Source organism: Scyliorhinus canicula, chromosome 3, assembly GCF_902713615.1.
Source record: "Scyliorhinus canicula chromosome 3, sScyCan1.1, whole genome shotgun sequence".
NCBI classification, from domain to species: Eukaryota; Metazoa; Chordata; class Chondrichthyes; order Carcharhiniformes; family Scyliorhinidae; genus Scyliorhinus; species Scyliorhinus canicula.
The window spans coordinates 255,647,430-255,669,271 of NC_052148.1; the positions used below are offsets into that span (position 1 = coordinate 255,647,430).

The following is a 21,842-nucleotide window of genomic DNA, read 5'->3' on the forward strand; positions in this document are numbered from 1 at the left end:
TTCTGAAATGTCGCGCCATCTTGCCATCTGTGTTCTATGGATATGATGGATTAATTGCAAGGACAACTTCCTCTGCATTGCGATCACATTCTCTTCCCACACCTAGCGGTGCAGCAAGACAATACAGGCAGCATGCTAGCATAGTGGTTAGCACAGTTGCTTCACAGATCCAGGGTCCCAGGTTCGGTTCCTGGCTTAGGTCACTGTCTGTGTGGAGTGTGCACGTTCTCCCCGTGTGTCCGTGGGTTTTCTCCGGGTGCTCCGGTTTCCTCACACAGTCCAAAGATGTGCAGGATAGGTGGATTGGCTATTCTAAATTGTCCTTGGTGTCCAAAAAGTTTAGGTGGGGTTACTGGGTTACGGGGATAAAGGGAGATGGGATGGAGGTGTGGGGCTTAGGTAGGGCGCTCTTTCCAAGGGCCGGTGCAGACTCGATGGGCTGAATGGCCTCCTTCTGCTCTGTAAATTCTATCTATCTAAGATTTGTCCATTTTCATGGCCGATAATTCCCAGGACAGATCACTAATCTATCACCAGGGGCTTATAGCTTGAGGGGCGCCACTCTACATCAAGCGTGGCTGACCAGAAGTCTCTCCAGCTCTTATCACCACCATTAAAAGGTATTTCGGGTTGATACCAAACCTCTTTTGCCACCATGTTCTGGGGTGGGTCTCGAATCCAGAGCAGAGGTAGGGACACTATCAGCTGCGTCACAAGACCTTCTGAACTTTGTGTGTGTGTGTACGCATGTGTGCGTGTGTATTTATATACACAGTGCGTAATTTTATCCATGCCTAATAATGTGGATTCAGTAATATGCTCTGTATCATGGAGTGTGTTTGATCCACACGTAGCAGTGCACATTAAATTAAGTTTAACGCAAAATTCTTCCACATGCATCACAATAGTGTGATCTGGCTACCTGGCACGATTTATTATTAATTGAATTGCACACTGGCTTTATTCATGGACACAGATTCAGATCCACTCAGGGTGTTATTTATAACCCCTGAGCAGTATATTGAAAACGACTTGGAATTTCCACAAGAGCTGAATTAATTAGTTTCAGCCAGTAACACGTTACTTAGTGGCTACGTTTGCTCCCCTCTTAGCTTAACACCATTTTCAACCCATTTGCAAATAAATGATTTGCACACACTATGGTCTTTGTCTGCTTGGCAAAAGCCAATCATATAATTAATATAAAAGCAAAATACTGTGGATTCTGGAATTTGAATCGAGGACAGAAAATGCTGGGAAAACTCCGCAGTGTCTGTGGAAGCTCTGAAGAAGTGTTGAATGGACTCAAAATATTCGCTCTATTTTCTCTCCCACAGATGCTGCCAGACCCGTTAAGTTTTCAAGCATTTTCTGTTTCTGCCAATGTTATAGTTGGGGAGGGAGGTTGGGGGTGGGGGGAGGGGAGAGGTTTAGGGGGATGGGAGGGGTGTGGGGGATTAGGGGAGAAGATGACCTCCATCTTGTTTAGAGAAGAACACCGTAATATAGTGGCCTTTATCACACAGGATCTATGTAAACATAGCAAGCCTGGGCTTGTTAATCCTGCTCTCTTGAGGCACTGCTGATTTGTGTGTCACACACTTCTAACATTTGCAGTTTAATCATTTGGCAACTATTTGTGTTTTCAGTGCGGTCACTAAAATAAATAATCTTTGTGAAGTACTTGACGAACTGTGCTCACTCCAATCAGTTTGGAACGATCGCATCAAAATTCCCAATGTCGCCTGAAAGACTACAAAAGGACTCTGCAATGCGAGGCTGTGGCATGTCTTTATCTCGTAGATATGCAATTAGTGTTCGTTTCAAAGGGAAAAACTCAACATGCGGTTGGCCATGGAATGCTCTGTTGTGTTGTTTGACAAACAGTTATTGCAACAAGTTTGAACTTGATATATTGATGTTGAACAAAGTGGATCAGATAATCATAATCTGTGGAAAGATAGTTCGGGGATGGGCGACTGGGAGGTGTTAGTAATTAAGGGAAACCCTGTTCACCTGTGTGGTGAATGTAACATGGTAATTCACACTGTATCTTTGTAAGCGCAGTAGCATTATCTGACCACTAGGGGGAGTATCTCTGGGAATGCTCAGGAGCTTGGACAGGGCTCCACCTTTGGCTCCGCCCACAACTCCTCCCCCTTGTGCTGCTGTATAAATACCCTTGTCCAGAGTCAGCCTGCAGTTCACCGAGAGTTCATCAACGGGTAACAGGCTGGCTCTGTAGTAAGTAGATTAAAGCCTATATTCATTTCGGAAAACACGTGTCTGGTGAATTGATGGTTCCATCAATTTAATCTACTTAAGAACAGTCAAGATCGATCATGGAATCGGCCCTCAAGCCTGGACGCCTGGAACCCGACCTGCAGGATGCAGAGGCAAAAGAAATCTTCTCCCACTGGCTGCGGTGCTTTAAGGCCTACCTGGCAGAAGCGAGCACAGCCGAAACGACAGAGGAACAGAAGTTAAATCTACTGCATGCGAGGGTGAGCCACCGAATCTCTACGCAACTAAACTCGGCCGGTTCAGTGCTAGCAGCGCTAGCAGTACTCGATAAGATATATGTAAGGCCCATTAACAAAGTTTACGCATGCCATGTGTTCACGACTCGCCTCCAGCGGCCTACAGAATCACTCGCCGAATTTTTAAGGGAAATCAATAATTTGTCAAATGACAGGGCAGCACGGTGGCCAAGAGGTTAGCATAACCGCCTCACGGCACTGAGGTCCCAGGTTCGATCCCGGCTCTGGGTCACTATCTGTGTGGAGTTTGCACATTCTCCCCGTGTCTGCGTGGGTTTCGCCCCCACAACCCAAAAATGTGCAGAGCAGGTGGATTGGCCACGCTAAATTGCCTCTTAATTGGAAAAAAATAATTGGGTAATCTAAATTTATATAAAAAAAAAAAATTTGTCAAATGACTGTGATTATCAAGCAGTTACCGCGGCTGAACACAGAGAACGTGCTTTATGCAATGTTTTTGTAGCGGGCCTCAGGTCTAATTATGTGGCTAACGACTGCTGGCAAAGGGGGCCCAAGACTTAGAAACAACTGTGGAAGCTGCGACCACGATGGAGGTCTCCTTCTGCAGCCTTAACTCGTTCCCTGCGGCCACCGCGACCCAATCATGGGCCCCACACCAGCGACTCCCCCAGGCCTGTGCTACGCAGCCGCCCAGCCACCATGCTGCCCCAGCCAGCCACTATGCTGCTCCAGCCAGCCACTATATTGCTCCAGCCTGCCATTTCTGCGGCCAGAATCAGCACCCGCGGCAGCACTGCCCGGCCCGTAACGCGACCTGCAGCAGCTGCGGGCGGAAAGGCCACTACGCAAGAGTGTGCCTCGCTAAAAGGGCCCCAGCTTCCAACTCCCCAGCGGCATGAAGTAATCGCTCCCACACCCTCAGGCCCGCGGGGCCCGAAACGCTGCGGCCAATGCCCCAACTCCGTCCCCTCCTGCCACGTGCGATCCATGGGGGCCGCCATCTTGGCAAACCTCCACCACGCGGCCGGCCACGTGCGACTCATGGGCGCCGCCATCTTGGACGCCATCTTCCTCGCCGCCCGCCACGTGCGATCCACAGGCCCGACCTGCATCTCCACGCTCGGACAACTCATCGAAAGAGTACGACTATGAACTCAGAGGGCAGTCATCACGGGGCCACTCCAGCACAGCTGATCGAGCCGCCGACTACCCGCAACTCAGTGCAGTCACTCTGGACCAATCACGCCCGAAGCATCTGCGAAATTCGATGGCAGAGGTCCAAATCAACGGGTACAAAACGCCATGCCTCTTCGACTCCGGGAGCACTGAGAGCTTCATACATCCACAATGACCTCTGCCACCCGGGGGTCACCCGGCTCGCCCACTACATCAGAGCCCGAAACCTGCCTTTCTCCAACAAGGAGGTAAAAGCGGTCACCAGGGACTGCCCGATCTGTGCGGAGTGCAAACCGCACTTCTATCAATGCTGGTCAAGGCTTCTAGGCCCTTTGAACGCCTCACGATTGATTTCAAAGGGCCACTCCCCTCAACTAACAAGAACGTTTACTTTCTAAACGTCGTAGATGAGTTCTCCCGTTTCCCATTTGCTATCCCGTGCCCCGACATGACCTCCCACACAGTCATTAGGGTCCTGCATAGAATCTTCACACTGTTTGGTTTCCCCAGCTACATACACAGCGACCGGGGTTCGTCCTTCATGAGCGACGAGCTGCGTCAGTACCTGCTCGACAAGGGCATTGCCTCGAGCAGGACTACCAGCTACAACCCCAGGGAGAACGGGCAGGTGGAGAGGGAGAACGCGACGGTCTGGAAGACCGTCCTACTGACCCTCCAGTCTAGAAAGCTCCAAGTCTCCCAGTGGCAGGAAGTCCTCCCAGATGCACTCCACGCTATTCGGTCCTATGCACAGCGACCAATCAGACCCCTCACGAGAGGCTCTTCATTTTTTCCAGGGGCACTACCACGGGGGTCTCACTTCCGGCATGGCTGAGGGCACCAGGCCCCGTACTTCTGAGGAAACACGTCAGGGCACACAAAACCGACCCCCTTGTTGAAAAGGTGCGCCTGCTCCATTCCAACCCCCAGTATGCATTTGTCGAGTTCCCCTGACGGCCGTCAAGACACTGTATCCCTCCGGGATCTGGCACCTGCCGGATCCAGTGGCCCCTCTATCCCCACAGAAGGAGCTCTCACCCCACACCCCATGCTGCCACCCCCTCGCCCTCCCGAGTCTACGAGCTCGCTCCACCAGTTCCGCGCACCCGCGCCGGCCAGCCCCCAGTCCCCGGTCGAACCAGGAGAATATGAAGCTCGGATACAACCCTCCCTGGAGTCCGCCATCGTACCCCAGCACACAACACCCATCCAGCCACCGCAAGAGGCTGCAACCCCGGTGCTCCGCAGATCACAGCGGACAGTTCGACCACCGGACAGACTGACTTTGTAAACCACCACCCCCGCCGGACTTGAATTTTTTGCAGAGGGTGAATGTGGTGAATGTAACATGGTAATTCACACTGTATCTTTGTAAGCGCAGTAGCGTTATCCGACCACTAGGGGGGTTAGCTCTGGGAATGCTCAGGAGCTTGTACAGGGCTCCACCCTTGGCTCCGCCCGCGACTCCTCCCCCTTGTGCTGCTGTATAAATACCCTTGTCCAGAGTCAGCCTGCAGTTCACCGAGAGTTCATCAACGGGTAACAGGCTGGCTCTGTAGTAAGTAGATTAAAGCCTATATTCATATCGGAATACATGTGTCTGGTGAATTGATGGTTCCATCAACCTGGAATGCAAACTAGCATTAGGACTATAATATGTTGTCTAGATACTCCAATTAGGAACAAGAGATTGCCCCAAAAATGGCAGCAGCATTTTGTGGATAATACAAAGAATGCACATATTTCAGACAGCTCTATGATAAAACTTCTTATTTTTTTCCCTCATGCCATTTTAAATATCAACTTTACTTCTTCTGAAAATTACTGTCTCTTTATCAGTTCGATACTCAAGAGATGCATGTGCTCCTAGACTTGGGGCAGTCCAGAGAGTGAAGTTCCCTAAAGTTGTCTGCACGTTATTAGTTTTGGGATGGTGTGCGAATGTTTGATGGGTTTAAGATCTCTTTGTCACTTGTGCACCACTGAACCACGTTCCCAAAGTTTCCTCAACATTTTTGGCCCCTCCCATTGTCCAAGTTTCCACTGAGCTCAATTGCATGCATGTGGCCTGTCAGTCTGTGGATTATGTTGCGGGAATTTTGTGTTTGAATTCCCAACCTGTGCTGCACGTGGAGACGCCTGTCAGCACTGGGGACAAGAACTCATAATACAAGAACTCTAGGAAATCGAGAGTCACTATTTTCCTTAAGTCGTAACATATTTTTCATGAATGTTAGGCTGAAGAACGGCTGCAAAACTCTTTGAGCACCCTAAATGGCTCAGTGGAGCCCTGTCAAGAGATAGATTGGGATCTTGAGGAAGACGGTGGCAGAGGAGACCTGGACGATGTCATCAATGTAAGTATTAAAGCACAATTTTGTTCATTGAACCCTTTCTTCAGTACAATGGAGTATAATCTTCAAACAAACTCACTGGCAAACAGGTTGGATAGAGAGATAAGCCACAAGGTGTGGGTGTGCTTTCGGGGTATTTTTATTCCAAGAGAAAAGACAACTTCTCTGGATATCTGCAGGATGCCCCTGATATCTTACATAGCTTCCGTTGTGTATGATGTTTCTCATTCCCGAAGGCCACAGCAGGGCCATAGATACAGCACAGCCAGATTTAATACAGGCCCATATTACAGCATGACCACAGTTAGGACATGGTCACAGTTAGGACAGGGCCACAGTTAGGACAGGGCCACAGTTAGGACAGGGCCCACAGTTAGGACAGGCCCACAGTTAGGGCAGCGCCACAGTTAGGGCAGGGCCCACAGTTAGGGCAGGGCCCACAGTTAGGGCAGTCCCACAGTTAAGACAGGCCCACAGTTAGGGCCGGGCCCACAGTTAGGGCAGGGCCCACAGTTAGGCCAGGCCCACAGTTAGGGCAGGGCCCACAGTTAGGGCAGGCCCACAGTTAGGGCAGGCCCACAGTTAGGGCAGGCCCACAGTTAGGACAGGCTCACAGTTAGGGCAGGGCCACAGTTAGGGCAGGGCCCACAGTTAGGGCAGGGCCCACAGTTAGAACAGGGCCACAGTTAGGACAGGGCCCACAGTTAGGACATGACCACAGTTAGGGCAGGCCCACAGTTAGGACAGGCTCACAGTTAGGACAGGGCCCACAGTTAGGGTAGGGACACAGTTAGGGCATGGCCCACAGTTAGGACAGGGCCACAGTTAGGACAGGGCCCACAGTTAGGGTTAGGACAGGCCCACAGTTAGGACAGGCCCACAGTTAGGACAGGCCCACAGTTAGGACAGGCCAACAGTTAGGGCAGGGCCACAGTTAGGGTTAGGATAGGCCCACAGTTAGGACAGGGCCCACTGTTAGGGTAGGGCCCACTGTTAGGGTAGGACCCACGGTTAGGGCAGGGCCACAGTTAGGGCAGGGCCACAGTTAGGACAGGGCCACAGTTAGGACAGGCCCACAGTTAGGACAGGGCCACAGTTAGGACAGGGCACAGTTAGGGCAGGGCCCACAGTTAGGGCAGGGCCCACAGTTAGGACAGGCCCACAGTTAGGACTGGCCCGCAGTTAGGACAGGGCCACAGTTAGGACAGGGCACAGTTAGGACAGGCCCACAGTTAGGACTGGCCCGCAGTTAGGACAGGGCCACAGTTAGGACAGGGCACAGTTAGGATAGGGCCACAGTAAGGGCAGGGCCCACTGCTACGGCAGGGCCCACAGTTAGGGCAGGGCCGACAGTTAGGACAGGCCCACAGTTAGGGCAGGGCTCACAGTTAGGACAGGCCCACAGTTAGGGCAGAGTCACAGTTTGGACAGGCCCACAGTTAGGGCAGGGCCCACAGTTAGGGCAGGCCCACAGTTAGGCAGGCCCACAGTTAGGACAGGCCCACAGTTAGGGCAGGGCCACAGTTAGGGCAGGGCCCACAGTTAGGGCAGGGCCCACAGTTAGAACAGGGCCACAGTTAGGGCAGGCCCACAGTTAGGACAGGCCCACAGTTAGGACAGGGCCCACAGTTAGGGTAGGGACACAGTTAGGGCATGGCCCACAGTTAGGACAGGGCCACAGTTAGGACAGGGCCCACAGTTAGGGTTAGGACAGGCCCACAGTTAGGACAGGCCCACAGTTAGGACAGGCCCACAGTTAGGACAGGCCCACAGTTAGGACAGGCCAACAGTTAGGGCAGGGCCACAGTTAGGGTTAGGATAGGCCCACAGTTAGGACAGGACCCACTGTTAGGACAGGACCACAGTTAGGATAGGACCACAGTTAGGACAGGACCAGAGTTAGGACCGGTCCACAGTTAGGACAGGGCCACAGTTAGGACAGGGCACAGTTAGGGCAGGGCCCACAGTTAGGGCAGGGCCCACAGTTAGGACAGGCCCACAGTTAGGACTGGCCCACAGTTAGGACAGGGCCACAGTTAGGACAGGGCACAGTTAGGATAGGGCCCCAGTAAGGGCAGGGCCCACTGCTACGGCAGGGCCCACAGTTAGGGCAGGGCCGACAGTTAGGACAGGCCCACAGTTAGGACAGGCCCACAGTTAGGGCAGGGCTCACAGTTAGGACAGGCCCACAGTTAGGGCAGAGTCACAGTTTGGACAGGCCCACAGTTAGGACAGGGCCACAGATAGGACAGGCCCACAGTTAGGGCAAGGCCCACAGTTAGGACAGGGCACAGTTAGGGCAGGGCCACAGTTAGGGTAGGGCCACAGTTAGGGTAGGGCCACAGTTAGGGTAGGGCCACAGTTAGGACAGGGCCCACAGTTAGGGCAGGCCCACAGTTAGGACAGGCGCACACTTAGGGCAGGCCCACAGATAGGACAGGGTCCACAGTTAGGCCAGGCCCACAATTAGGGCAGGCCTACAGTTAGGACAGGGCCACAGTTAGAACAGGGCCCACAGTTAGGTCAGGCCCACAGTTAGGGTAGGGCCCACGGTTTGGGCAGGCCCACAGTTAGGACAGGGTCACAGTTAGGACAGGGCCCACAGTTAGGACAGGCCCACAGTTAGGGCAGGGCCACAGTTAGGGCAGGGCCACAGTTAGGGCAGGGCCACAGATACGGCAGGCCCACAGTTAGGACAGGACCACAGTTAGGACAGGGGCACAGTTAGGGCCGGGCCCACAGTTAGGACAGGCCCACGGTTAGGGCAGGGCCCACAGTTAGGGCAGGGCCACAGTTAGGACAGGGCCCACAGTTAGGGCAGGCCCACAGTTATGACAGGGCCACAGTTAGGGCAGGCCCACAGTTAGGACAGGCCTACAGTTAGGACAGGCCCACAGTTCGGACAGGCCCACAGTTAGGATAGGACCACAGTTAGTACAGGACCAGAGTTAGGACAGGTCCACAGTTAGGGCAGGGCCCACAGTTAGGACAGGGCCACAGTTAGGGCAGGGCCACAGTTAGGGCAGGGTCCACAGTTAGGACAGGGGCACAGTTTAGACAGGTCCACAGTTAGTGCAGGCCTACAGTTAGGTCAGGCCCACAGTTAGAACAGGGCCCACAGTTAGGTCAGGCCCACAGTTAGGGTAGGGCCCACGGTTTGGGCAGGACCACAGTTAGGACAGGGTCACAGTTAGGACAGGGCCCACAGTTAGGACAGGCCCACAGTTAGGGCAGGGCCACAGTTAGGGCAGGGCCACAGATACGGCAGGCCCACAGTTAGGGCAGGCCCACAGTTAGGGCAGGGCCCACAGTTAGGGCAGGCCCACAGTTAGGACAGGGCCCAAAGTTAGGGCAGACACACAGTTAGGACAGGGCCCACAGTTAGGACAGGGGCACAGTTGGGACAGCCCACAGTTAGGGCAGGCCCACAGTTAGGACAGGGCCCACAGTTAGGGCAGGGCCCACAGTTAGGACAGGGGCACAGTTTAGACAGGTCCACAGTTAGGGCAGGCCCACAGTTAGTGCAGGCCTACAGTTAGGTCAGGCCCACAGTTAGAACAGGGCGCACAGTTAGGTCAGGGCCACAGTTAGGGTAGGGCCCACGGTTTGGGCAGGCCCACAGTTAGGACAGGGTCACAGTTAGGATAGGGCCCACAGTTAGGACAGGCCCACAGTTAGGGCAGGGCCACAGTTAGGGCAGGGCCACAGATACGGCAGGCCCACAGTTAGGGCAGGCCCACAGTTAGGGCAGGGCGCACAGTTAGGGCAGGCCCACAGTTAGGGCAGGGCCACAGTTAAGGCAGGTCCACAGATAGGGCAGGGCCACAGTTAGGGCAGGGCCCACAGTTAGGACTGGCCCACAGTTAGGACAGGGCCCACAGTTAGGACAGGGGCACAGTTGGGACAGGCCACAGTTAGGGCAGGCCCACAGTTAGGACAGGGCCCACAGTTAGGGCAGGGCCCACAGTTAGGACAGGGGCACAGTTTAGACAGGTCCACAGTTAGGGCAGGCCCACAGTTAATGCAGGCCTACAGTTAGGTCAGGCCCACAGTTAGAACAGGGCCCACAGTTAGGTCAGGGCCACAGTTAGGGTAGGGCCCACGGTTTGGGCAGGCCCACAGTTAGGACAGGGTCACAGTTAGGACAGGCCCACAGTTAGGACTGGGCCACAGGATGGGCAGGCCCACAGTTAGGACAGGGCCACAGTTAGGATAGGCCCACAGTTAGGACAGGCCCACAGTTAGGACAGGGCCACAGTTCGGACAGGGCCCACAGTTAAGACAGGCCCACAGTTAGGACAGGGCCCACATTTAGGACAGGACCACAGTTAGGACAGGACCACCGTTAGGACAGGCCCACAGTTAGGGCAGGGCCACAGTTAGGACAGGCCTACAGTTAGGACAGGCCCACAGTTAGGACAGGCCCACAGTTAAGACAGGGCCCACAGTTAGGGCAGGGCCCACAGTTAGGACAGGCCCACAGTTAAGACAGGGGCACAGTTAGGACAGGCCCACAGTTAGGACAGTCCCACAGTTAAGACAGGGCCCACAGTTAGGATAGGACCACAGTTAGGACAGGACCAGAGTTAGGACAGGTCCACAGTTAGGACAGGGCCACAGTTAGGGCAGGGCCCACAGTTAGGACAGGCCCACAGTTAGGACAGGCCCACAGTTAGGAAAGGACCACAGTTAGGACAGGCCCACAGTTAGGACAGGGCCACAGTTAGGGCAGGCCCACAGTTAGTTCAGGCCCACAATTAGGGTAGGGTCCACGGTTAGGGCAGGCCCACAGTTAGGACAGGGCCACAGTTAGGGCAGGCCCACAGTTAGGACAGGCCCACAGTTAGGGCAGGCCCACAGTTAGGACAGGGCCACAGTTAGGGCAGGGCCCACAGTTAGGACAGGCCCACAGTTAGGACAGGCCCACAGTTAGGACAGGGCCACAGTTAGGGCAGGGCCCACAGTTAGGACAGGCCCACAGTTAGGGCAGGGTGCACAGTTAGGGCAGGGCGCACAGTTAGGGTAGGGCACAGTTAGGACAGTGTCACAGTTAGGGCAGGCCCACAGTTAGGGCAGGCCCACAGTTTGGTCAGGCCCACAGTTAGGACAGGCCCACAGTTAGGGCAGGGCCACAGTTAGAACAGGGCCCACAGTTAGGGCAGGGCCACAGTTAGGGCAGGGTCCACAGTTTGGACAGGGCCCACAGTTAGGGCAGGGCCACAGTTAGGACAGGGCCACAGTTAGGGTAGTGCCCACAGTTAGGGCAGGCCCACAGTTAGGGCATGCCCACAGTTAGGACAGGCCCACAGTTAGGGCAGGGCCACTGTTAGGACAGGGCCCACAGTTAGGACAGGCCCACAGTTAGGGCAGGCCCACAGTTAGGACAGGGCCCACAGTTAGGATAGGCCTACAGTTAGGACAGGCCCACAGTTAGGACAGGCCTACAGTTAGGACAGGCCTACAGTTAGGGCAGGGCCATTCCCAGTCGGGTACCCTGCCCATTAGGGGTGGAGCATCGGGGAGAGGGCCTCAGGTGACATCCTGAGGCCGTCCCGACGGCATGCGGCGTACTCTGGTTTTGTTCGTCATATTTTGTGTATTTTTGTGAAATTCTTGGCAGTAGTCAATGTGCATGACATGACAAATGCTGTCACCTTACTCGGCCAAGAAGAGCTGAAGAATTTACAAGCCTTCAGCTGAACGTAAAACAACCCATCAGTATAACTCACTTTTTTTTTTGTTTATTGCAGGAAGAGATGGCATCTTGCCTTGTTGGTGATGAAGCAGGAAAAGCATCTGCAGAGACGCAGATATCAGACCTCCATTCTGAACTATTCCAAACCAAGTGTGAGAGCTATGGACTGAAAAGGCAATGTCTCGAGTCCGAATCGCAGCTCACTGCCAATAGAAATGTAAGAATATAAAGAGGTCTTCTGTGTTAGCATTTCTACACAGGGAATACGGTTAAAATCGGTCTAGCTCCACACTCCTCATGCCCCATCCATGGCCCAAGCGGCAGACTGATCTGAAGAGTCAAAGGCCAGATTTTCCTGCCCCTCCCCCCCCCAACATCAGGTTTTCCCACAGCGGATGTGGCTCACTATTGGCCGCCGTCAGGATCTTGCAGTCGAATTTTATGGTGTTTTGCACGGCTCGCCTATCCTAGGGCACCTAGGGAACCCGCGGCCGGGGGTTGACTCAGGCGGGACCAGAAGATCCCACCTGCCAGAAAAGCCAATGGATCCATAGGAAATTTGTGAGTTGGATCCAAAATTGGCTGAGTGGCAGCAAGCTGGGTGTTATGTTTGGTCGGTTGTTTCCAGTGGAGCGCTAAGGGCTCAGTACTGGCTCCCATGCTTTTCCTGGTGTTTATCAATGATTTTGTGGCCTAGTGGTATTATCACTAGACTAGTGATCCAGAGATTCGGGTTTGTGGCCCACCATGGCAAATGGTGAAACTTGAGTCAAATAAATATCTGGAATTAAAAGATGATCATGAAACCGTTGTCGATTGTCAGAAAGGCCCATCTGGTTCACTAATGTCCTTTAGGAAAGGAAATCTGTCGTCCTTACCTGGTCTGGCCGTCGTGTGAGTCGAGACCCACAGCAATGAGGTTGACTCTTAAGTGCCCTCTGAACTGGCCGAGCAAGCCATTCAGTTCAAGGGCAATTAGGGATGGGCAATAAATGCTGGCCTAGCCAGCGACGCCCACATCCCAAGAAATAATTTTTAAAAACGTTTGACTTAAACATAATGGACAAGATTACAAATTTTGAGCGTCCTAGAAAGAGTGGATTGGAAGGGTCTATTTCCCTCAGCAGAGAGGTTAATAAACAGGAGTTATAGCTTTAAGGTGAATGGCTGCAGCATCAGAGAGGGATTCGGGTGAATTTTTGAAAAAATATATTTTGATTGAGGATTTTCCATTTTAACAAATAATGCAACAAATCCTCAGGATTGGTACAGTATAGAATACATACATACAGAAGAGGAGAGGAGAATAGCAAAAGTTAGTTCAACATAATCACTAAATGGATACACTGGAGAATGAGGAGGATATGGCCATGAAAACATAGTAAAATGGCACACACTTTCCGATGTAGCGAGTGCTCAAACAGTCCATGAGAGTCCAGGATAAGATCTTCACGCAAAGTTCAGGCATGCACCACAAGACCCCCCCAGCTCCAGTCTACCAGAGGCATCAATGGCACATTTTGACATCCTTTTCTCGGATACAAGACATGACTGTACCTTGGCAGAAACCGGTCGATGATTATTGAACCACAAAATAACAGAGACAAGAACCACAGAAAAAAGGACTTTCGGGCTGAGGGGATATTTTACATATAACTACCAGACGCCACAAAACCCCAAATTCCAGCACCGTACAGAACGATCATATACAGAGGGGACTATCAAATATTCATACAGTTGGTTCAGCAGAGGGTCTCAGGACAACAGGTTACCAAGATACAGCCCTGAGCTCATGGTCCCCTGGCGCACGCTGCTTATCGTATGACAAAAAAGGAAAAAGCTGTTCATTCAAAACCTCACTCAGCCTCTTAGGACATGCCGGCCAAGAAGGAACATAGGGGAGCAGCAGGATATCGGCCATAGTTCAACATCGGGCCTGGCACCATACATTCTCGCACACAGGAGCGAGTAAACCAAGGATACCCACACCCTGTCAAGACTCACTCCACAACCAGCCTCACGCCACTCTAACCATATCAGGGGCAGCGCTGCAGCTCTGTTGACGCTGGAAGAATTGCATCGTCCTCCACCGAGGAGACCCCACCAACAAGGAGAAGACGAATCATCAAGACACCCACCACTGTGCGTCTTGGGTGGGAGGAAGGGGTACACGATCCTCCTCTGCCCCTGACATAAACAAAAGCCACAAGACATACAATAGCAAATCGGTGCCTGTATCAGCACACTACCTGTTCAGATAAGGACAGGAAGCCCCAGAAAAGTGAGGAACACCAGGATTAGTCAAAGAATGTCACTCAAGGACCAGCACCATTGCAAAAAGATACTAGGGCAGAGCAGTGTAACCTCACCAAAGACAGAACACTGCCTCCCAAGGGGAGCCCCTGTTTCAAAAAGAATGGTAATCAGGAAATCACTATATAAGACGTCTTGGAGGAGGGAACCTATCTCCCACACTCAGCCTACCCTCAAACCGAAGAAGGGCTCCAACAACGCCGGTCCATGGAACTTAGACTCAATCAAATCCTACGCCCATGGATTATTACCTCCCCAGTGAAACCATGTCTTGAGAGGATAAGCAGGCCAGGAACCCCCAAAAGGGTACAACCGTGGGAACTCATTCCACCACCCAACAGACCCTCAGCCCGATCCAGTTAAACACTGCTGCTCCTGCCCAAACCTGCCCGATCAAGAGCCCACTCTGTTTCTCACGGATCTAAGAGAAAACCGAAGAAGACAAGTCTAACTGGTCACACTAGGCGTGCACCATTAAACATTTGCCCTGATTCCAACAACTTCAGAGACTCCAACCACAAAGAAAGATCACAAAGAACCCAGTCCTCTCCAGGGTGCATGATCTGTCTGGAGTTTCATTGGAGATAAACATGGATTCTATAATCCCAAAGTGACAAAAAAACAAAAGGAAAGCATGACACTGATAGTTCTAACTGGGGGTTTTCCTAATCTATAGTGAGGACTTACAGGACCATAGCTCCCACCACCACACCAGCCATTCACCCACTACCCTGTCTTGGCTACTCATCTACTTTATAAACAAGGTGAAAGGTATCTAAAATGTATTCCTTCTCCATAAATGCAAGAATTACACCACATAAAAAGAGAAAGGCAAAACTGGATTGATACTGTCCAAACCTCAAGTCACATTACCGACTCAGTATGGTTTTCGTCATAACAGGCGAATACAGCCGTGGAGTGTAGTTATGTATTCTTATTGTTTGCGAACTGGTGTGGCGATTGGCAGGTATGCTTGTTCCACATTTTTAGAATAGCTTTGTTCATAGAATTGAGCATCTGCCCTTCTGGAGAGGAGGTTGGTGTCACTTCTTCCATTGACTTTAAAACTTGGAGAGATGTGAAAGAGATGTGGTGCTGATTTACTATCACCACTTTTCACCCAAAGGCTGACAGAGTCAGACACTCTCACTGCAGTTAGAAAACTACTTGGATATGCACTGGAATTGCTACAATTTACAGGGTCACAAACCAAGATCTGAAAAGTCGGATTATGTCGTATCTCTCTGGTTTTCACTGTTGGCATCAAAGTGGGCCAAATGGCCTCCATCTGTGTCATGAACTTTTTATGTTTTTATATTTCCAACGTACAGCCCCCCCAAAGTCAAATTTTACCTCAGCCTGAATTCCGACATTTTTTATTCTTTCGTGGGATGTGGGCATCGCTGGCAAGGCCGGCATTTGTTGCCCATCCTTAATTTGCCCTTGAATCGAGTGGCTTGCTCGGCCATTTCAGAGTCAACCATATATCTGTGGGTCTGGAGGCACACATTGGCCAGAGTACATTTTCCTTCCCTAACGGACAGGAGTTGGATTTTTACCACATTCGATGATAGTTTCATGGTCATCATTACTGAGTCTAGCTTTCTATTCCAGACTTCATTAATTGAATTCCAATTCCGCCAGCTGCTATGGTGGGATATGACCCAATGGTCCCATAGCAGTACTCTGGGCCTCTGGATTACTAGTCCAGTGATATTATCACTGTGCCATCGTCTCTCCAGTGAGAAGGTTTTAGTGAGAGTAGGTTATCCAACTGATTCCCTATTGACTTATTCCCGACTAATCCGACACTAAGACGAGTGGTAAAGCAAAAGGTGAAGAGGATCCTGGAAGTCTGCAGAGGGATTTGGATAGTTGAAGTGAATAGGCTAGGGTCTGGCAGATGGAATACAATGTTGACAAATGTGAGGTTATCCACTTTGGTAGGAATAACAGCAAAAGGGATTATTATTTAAAAGATAAAATATTAAAACCTGTTGCTGTGCAGAGAGACCTGGGTGTCCTAGCGCCAAAAGTTGGTTTACAGGTGCAACAGGTGATTAAGAAGGCGAATGGAATTTTGTCCTTCATTGCTAGAGGGATGGAGCTTAAGACTAGGGAGGTTATGCTGCAATTGTATAAGGTGTTAGTGAGGCCACACCTGGAGTATTGTGTTCAGTTTTGGTCTCCTTAACTGAGAAAGGACGTACTGGCACTGGAGGGTGTGCAGAGGAGATTCACTAGGTTAATCCCAGAGCTGAGGGGGTTGGAGTACAAGGAGAGGTTGAGTAGACTGGGACTGTACTCGTTAGAATTTAGAAGGATCTTATAGAAACATATAAAATGATGAAGGGAATAGATAGGATAGATGCGGGCAGGTTGTTTCCACTGGCGGGTAAAAGCAGATTTAGGGGGCATAGCCTCAAAATAAGGTGAAGTATATTTAGGACTGAGCTTAGGAGGAACTTCTTCACCCAAAGGGTTATGAATCTGTGGAATTCCTTGCCCAGTGAAGCAGTTGAGGCTCCTTCATTAAATGTTTTCAAGATAGCTAGTTTTTTGAAGAATAAAGGAATAAATGGTTATGGTGCTCGGGGGTGAAAGTGGAGCTGAGTCCACAAAAGATCAGCCATGATCAAATTGAAAGGTGGCGCAGGCTTGAAGGGCCAGATGGCCTATTCTTGATCCTAGTTCTTATGTTCTTATGTTCTAATCCACTAAATTGGCAAGAAATGCAACAAAGTCCAATACAGTGGTGACACTGAAGTTCGGTCAAACTTCAAACCTCCCATCCGATGGAAAGAAAATTGGTATTTTAGGTTATTCTCAGCCTTGTCCCTCACCTCAGGGGTGGTGTTCCTCAGGTTAAATCACCACCAGTCAGCTCTCCCCGTAAAGAGGAAAGCAGCTTATGGTCACCTGGGACTATGGTGACTTTAGCTTACCTTATCTTATTTTAGCCATATCTAAGCCATATCTCTTCATGGTAATTCTATTACACACCAACAATGATCAGAAGGAGTTGCCGCTAATTTAATGTCATTTCCAAAAAGCAGACGCAAACATGAATTTCTTTCTATGGCAGATAAATGAAAGCCTTTTGTTGGAAATCACCAGACTGAAACAAAGCTTGCAGGCTTCGGAACAGCAAATCCTGAATCTGCAGAGTGAAAAGACAATTTTAACCTCTCGCATGAAGACCCTAGAATGTGAAAGGCAGCAGATATTCAATCAAAAAGAACTTTTGCTCAAAACGTTGAAAAGATTGAAATGTCGCAAAAACGATGGCTTTTTGTTACAAATGAATCCCGATGACAGGTAATTTTGCTTTAATTGATTTCTGAGCAGGAGGGGGGCAACAAGGAGGCATAGACTCTAGTAGACTGAGGATTTAGTTGTTTGGTAGTTCAGAACGTGGAAGTATTCCTGAAAAATGAGGGTGGGGGGGTTTTGACAGTTCGCAAGAGTATCAATTTCAGGGGAAACAATAACTTTATATTGTATGAGAAGAGAGTGCTGATTGGGCGGCAAGTAAAATCTGATTGGTAGAGGCATTGCCATGGCAGACGCATTGCCATGGAGAGTGCATCAGTTGATGGTGACTGACAGTTAATGACCAAGCACTGTTTGAAATCTAAACCAGGCAGCTTGACTCTGTTCAAGGCACTGTCCTGAGGAATTAACCAGCAAATGGCTATTGTGCCTGATTCAGCTAAACATAATAAGTGATAACCATTCATTGGTTCATTCCTCAGGGCAATGCCTTGACCAGTCTGATTCAAGCTGCCTAGTTTAAATTTCAAAAGATACTTGCCAATTAACTATCAGTCACCATCAACCCGTGCATTCTCCTTGGCAATGCCTCTACCAATCGGGGTCCACTTGCCAACCAGTCAGCAATCTCTTCTCACACAGTATGAATTTTTTGTTTCCCCTGACATTGGCATTCTTGCGAACTGTCCTGATGAGTGCAAGATGAAAAGCTTTGACGAAAAAAGTGTCTTTCTTCAGCAATATTTAGGAATATCGCAAAAGATTTTGCGCAAAGGCTATTTAGAAATAGGAATATTTTAGCACAAATGGCAACTGAAGCAGAGTCCATAACGTCACTTAGAAAGTAATTGGTTGAAACAGAAGAATATATAGATATAGAATTTACAGTGCAGAAGGAGGCCATTCGGCCCATCGGGTCTGCACCGGCTCGGAAAGAGCACCCTACCCAAGATCCACACCACCACCCTATCCCCATAACCCAGTAACCCCACCCAACACTAAGGGCAATTTTGGACACTAAGGGCAATTTATCATGGCCAATCCACCTTGGCAGGGCCTCATTTCTTGCCAGTGCTCAACTGGTGATGGGGTTCCACCTTCTTGAGGAGCGGAGTAGTTACTATAAGGGAGCAGGAAAATACACTTTGAAGGGCTTCGTGGGCTTTTCTGGCCTCAATATTTTACCTCGAGTGAAATTTGGGCATACACCTCTCGGTTTGATTGATTGATTAATATTTATTATCACATGTACCGAAGTACAGTGAAAAGTATGTTTCTGCAGCCAAGGGAACGTACACAATACGTACATAGTAGACAAAAGAATAATCGACAGAGAACATTGACAATGGTACATCAACATATAGTGATTGGTTAATTGGTTATAGTGGCAGAACAGGGCCAAACAAGCAATACCTGAGCAAGAGCAGCATAGGGCGTCATGAATAGTGCTCTTACAGGGAACAGATCAGTCCGAGGGGGAGTCGTTGAGGAGTCTAGTAGCTGTGGGGAAGAAGCTGTTCCTATGTCTGGATGTGCGGGACTTCAGACTTCTGTTCAGTGCTCACTAACGTTTCTATGAGTTACCATGAGAAACATGTTTTGATGAAATGAACTCTAAGCTCCTGCCCCATGTGTATCTCCAAAGTGTAGCTGATATGCTCACAATCTTTGAATCTGCATCTATGTATAAAGGTTTCCTTACATACCGCACTCCAATTCACTTTTGGGATGGTGCAGTCTAACATGTGACATTTCCTTGACGTACTATTTGAGGCATCAGCTAATGGTCAATAATAATAATAATAATCACCATTATTGTCTCCCACAAACCTACCTTCACTGGTCAACATTCACATTGGGATTCGTATGTCTTCACATGACATAAGATTGGTTTTATCAGCGATCTTGTAAATAAAAGTTGCCATCGTCCCAGATGATCATCAGCTTCGCTCCCCTTTGAGGATGAGAGCTGACTGGTGGTGATTTAATCTGGGGACCACCACACCTCAGGCGAGGGGCAAGTTTGAGAAAGCGGGACCTTCATGAATAACGTCAGTCAGTACGGGAATTGAACCTACACTGTTGGCCTTGCTCAGCATCACGAACCAGCTGTCCAGCCAGCTGAGTTAAACCTCTATAATTATCCTGGAGAGACGAGGGGTGGGATTCTCCGATGCTCAACTCCAATATCGGAATCGGCACTGAGCTGCAAAATCGGAGAATCCAGCCCAAGGTACCTCAGAAATTTGAAAAACAGAATAAGCATGCCATTTGACACTACTGCTATGTAGTCACTACGCGAGTGGCATTTTCCACAATCAGGATGCTGCCACCAGTGCAAAAAGATATTCAAACTACCACACAAGTGAGCCTGATAAGAGCAAGATGAAAGCTTTGACAACATGTCTTTCCTTTCAGCAATATATTTGAATTGATTTGATTTATTTGATTTGATTTATTATTGTCACATGTATTAGTATACAGTGAAAAGTATTGTTTCTTGCATGCTGTACAAACAATGCATTCCGTACATAGGGAAGGAAAGAGAGACTGTAGAATATAATGTTACAGTTATAGCAAGGTGTAGAGAAAAGGTCAACTTAATACGAGGTAGGTCCATTCAAAAGTCTGACGGCAGTAGGGAAGAAGCTGGGCCGGGATTCTCCCCTACCCGGCGGGGCGGGGGGTCCCGGCGGGACGGAGTGGCGTGAACCACTCCGGCGTCGGGCCTCCCCAAAGGTGCGGAATTTTCCGTACCTTTAGGGGCCAAGCCCTCACACTGAGGGGCTAGGCCCATGCCGGAGTGGCTCCCGCTCCGCCGGCCGGCGCGAACGGCCTTTGGAGCCCCGCCAGCCAGGGCCGAAAGACCTTCGCCGGCCCGTGGAAGTCCGCGCATGCGCCGGTGCGTCAGCGGCTGCTGACGTCATACCGGCACATGCGCAGGGGAGGGGGTCTCTCCCACCCCCGCCATGGTGGGGCGGAAGAAAAAAAGTGCTCCCACGGCGCAGGCCCGCCCGCCGATCGGTGGGCCCCGATCGCGGGCCAGGCCACCTTGGGGGCACCACCCCGGGGTCAGATCGCACCGCGCCCCCCAGGACCCCGGAGCCCGCCAATCCCGCCGGTACCAGAGGTGGTTTAAACCACGCCGGCGGGAAAGGCCTGTCAGCGGCGGGACTTCGGCCCATTCCGACTCTGTTCTTGAGTCGGTTGGTCCGTGACCTCAAACTTTGGTATCTTTTTCCTGACGGAAGAAGGTGGAAGAGAGTATTTCCGGGGCGCGTGGGATCCTTAATTATGCTGCCTGCCTTTGTGAGGCAGCGGGAATTGTGGACAGCGTCGATGGATGGGAGGCTGGTTTGCGTGATGGATTGGGCTACATTCACAACCTTTTGTAATTTCCTGCAGTCTTGGGCAGAGCAGGCTCCATACCAAGCTGTGATACAACCAGAAAGAATGCTTTCTATGGTTCATCTGTAGAAGTTGGTGAGAGCCGTACGTGACATGCCAAATTTCCTTAGTCGTCTGAGAAAGTAGAGTAGTGGTGGGATTTCTTAACTATAGTGGGGGGACCAGGACAGGTTGTTGGTGATCTTGACACCTGAGAACTTGAAGCTCTCGACCCTTTCTACTTCGTTCCCATTGACGTAGACAGGGGCATGTTCTCCACGACGCTTCCTGAAGTCGATGACAATCTCCTTTGTTTTGTTGACTTTGAGGGACAGATTATTGTCGTCGCACCATTTCACCAGATTCTCTATCTCATTCCTGTACTCTGTCTCATCATTGTTTGAAATCCGACACACTACTGTGGTGTCATCAGCAAATTTGAAAATCAAGTTGGAGGGGAATTTGACCACACAGTCATAGGTGTACAAGGAGTATAGTAGAGGGCTGAGGATACAGCCTTGTGGGGCACCGGTGTTGAGGATGATCGTGGAGGAGGTGTTGTTGCCTATCTTTACTGATTGTGGCCTGTGGGTTAGAAAGTTCCGGATCCAGTCTCAGAGGGAGGAGCCGAGGCCAAGGCCACGGAGTTTGGAAATTAGTTTTGTAGGAATGATGGTGTTGAAGGCTGAGCTGTAGTCAATAAATAGGAGTCTGACATAGGTGTCTTTGTTATCTAGGTGTTCCAGGGTAGAGTGCAGGGCCATGGAGATGGCGTCTGCTGTGGACCTGTTGCAGCGGTAGGCGAACTGTAGTGGATCAGGCAATCCGGGAGGCTGGAGTTGATTCATGCCATGACTGACCTTTCGAAGCACTTCATGATGATGAATGTCAGAGCCACTGGATGATAGTCATTAAGGCACGCTCCTTGGCTTTTTTTTGGTACAGGGATGATGGTCGTCTTCTTGAAGCAGATAGGGACCTCAGATTGTTGTAAAGAGAGGTTGAAGATGCCTGCGAATACCCCCGCCAGTTGATCCGCGCAAGACCTGAGTGCTCGTCCGGGTACCCAATCCGGACCAGTGTAATTATCGATATCAATTGACAATAATCCGCTTCTGTTTGAGCAATATGTAAAATATATAA

General features: G+C 50.5%; 1 protein-coding gene across 1 annotated transcript in view; it reads left to right on the top strand.

Moving 5' to 3' along the window:
- The window catches only part of LOC119963460 (protein CASP-like), a 99,850-nt gene that overhangs the window by 42,146 nt on the left and 35,862 nt on the right, over nucleotides 1–21,842 (top strand). Inside the window, exons 6-8 of the mRNA XM_038792618.1 lie at nucleotides 5,915–6,034; nucleotides 11,782–11,943; nucleotides 17,125–17,357. Of these exons, the coding sequence (XP_038648546.1) occupies nucleotides 5,915–6,034; nucleotides 11,782–11,943; nucleotides 17,125–17,357 (515 nt within the window). The remainder of the gene's footprint in view (nucleotides 1–5,914; nucleotides 6,035–11,781; nucleotides 11,944–17,124; nucleotides 17,358–21,842) is intronic.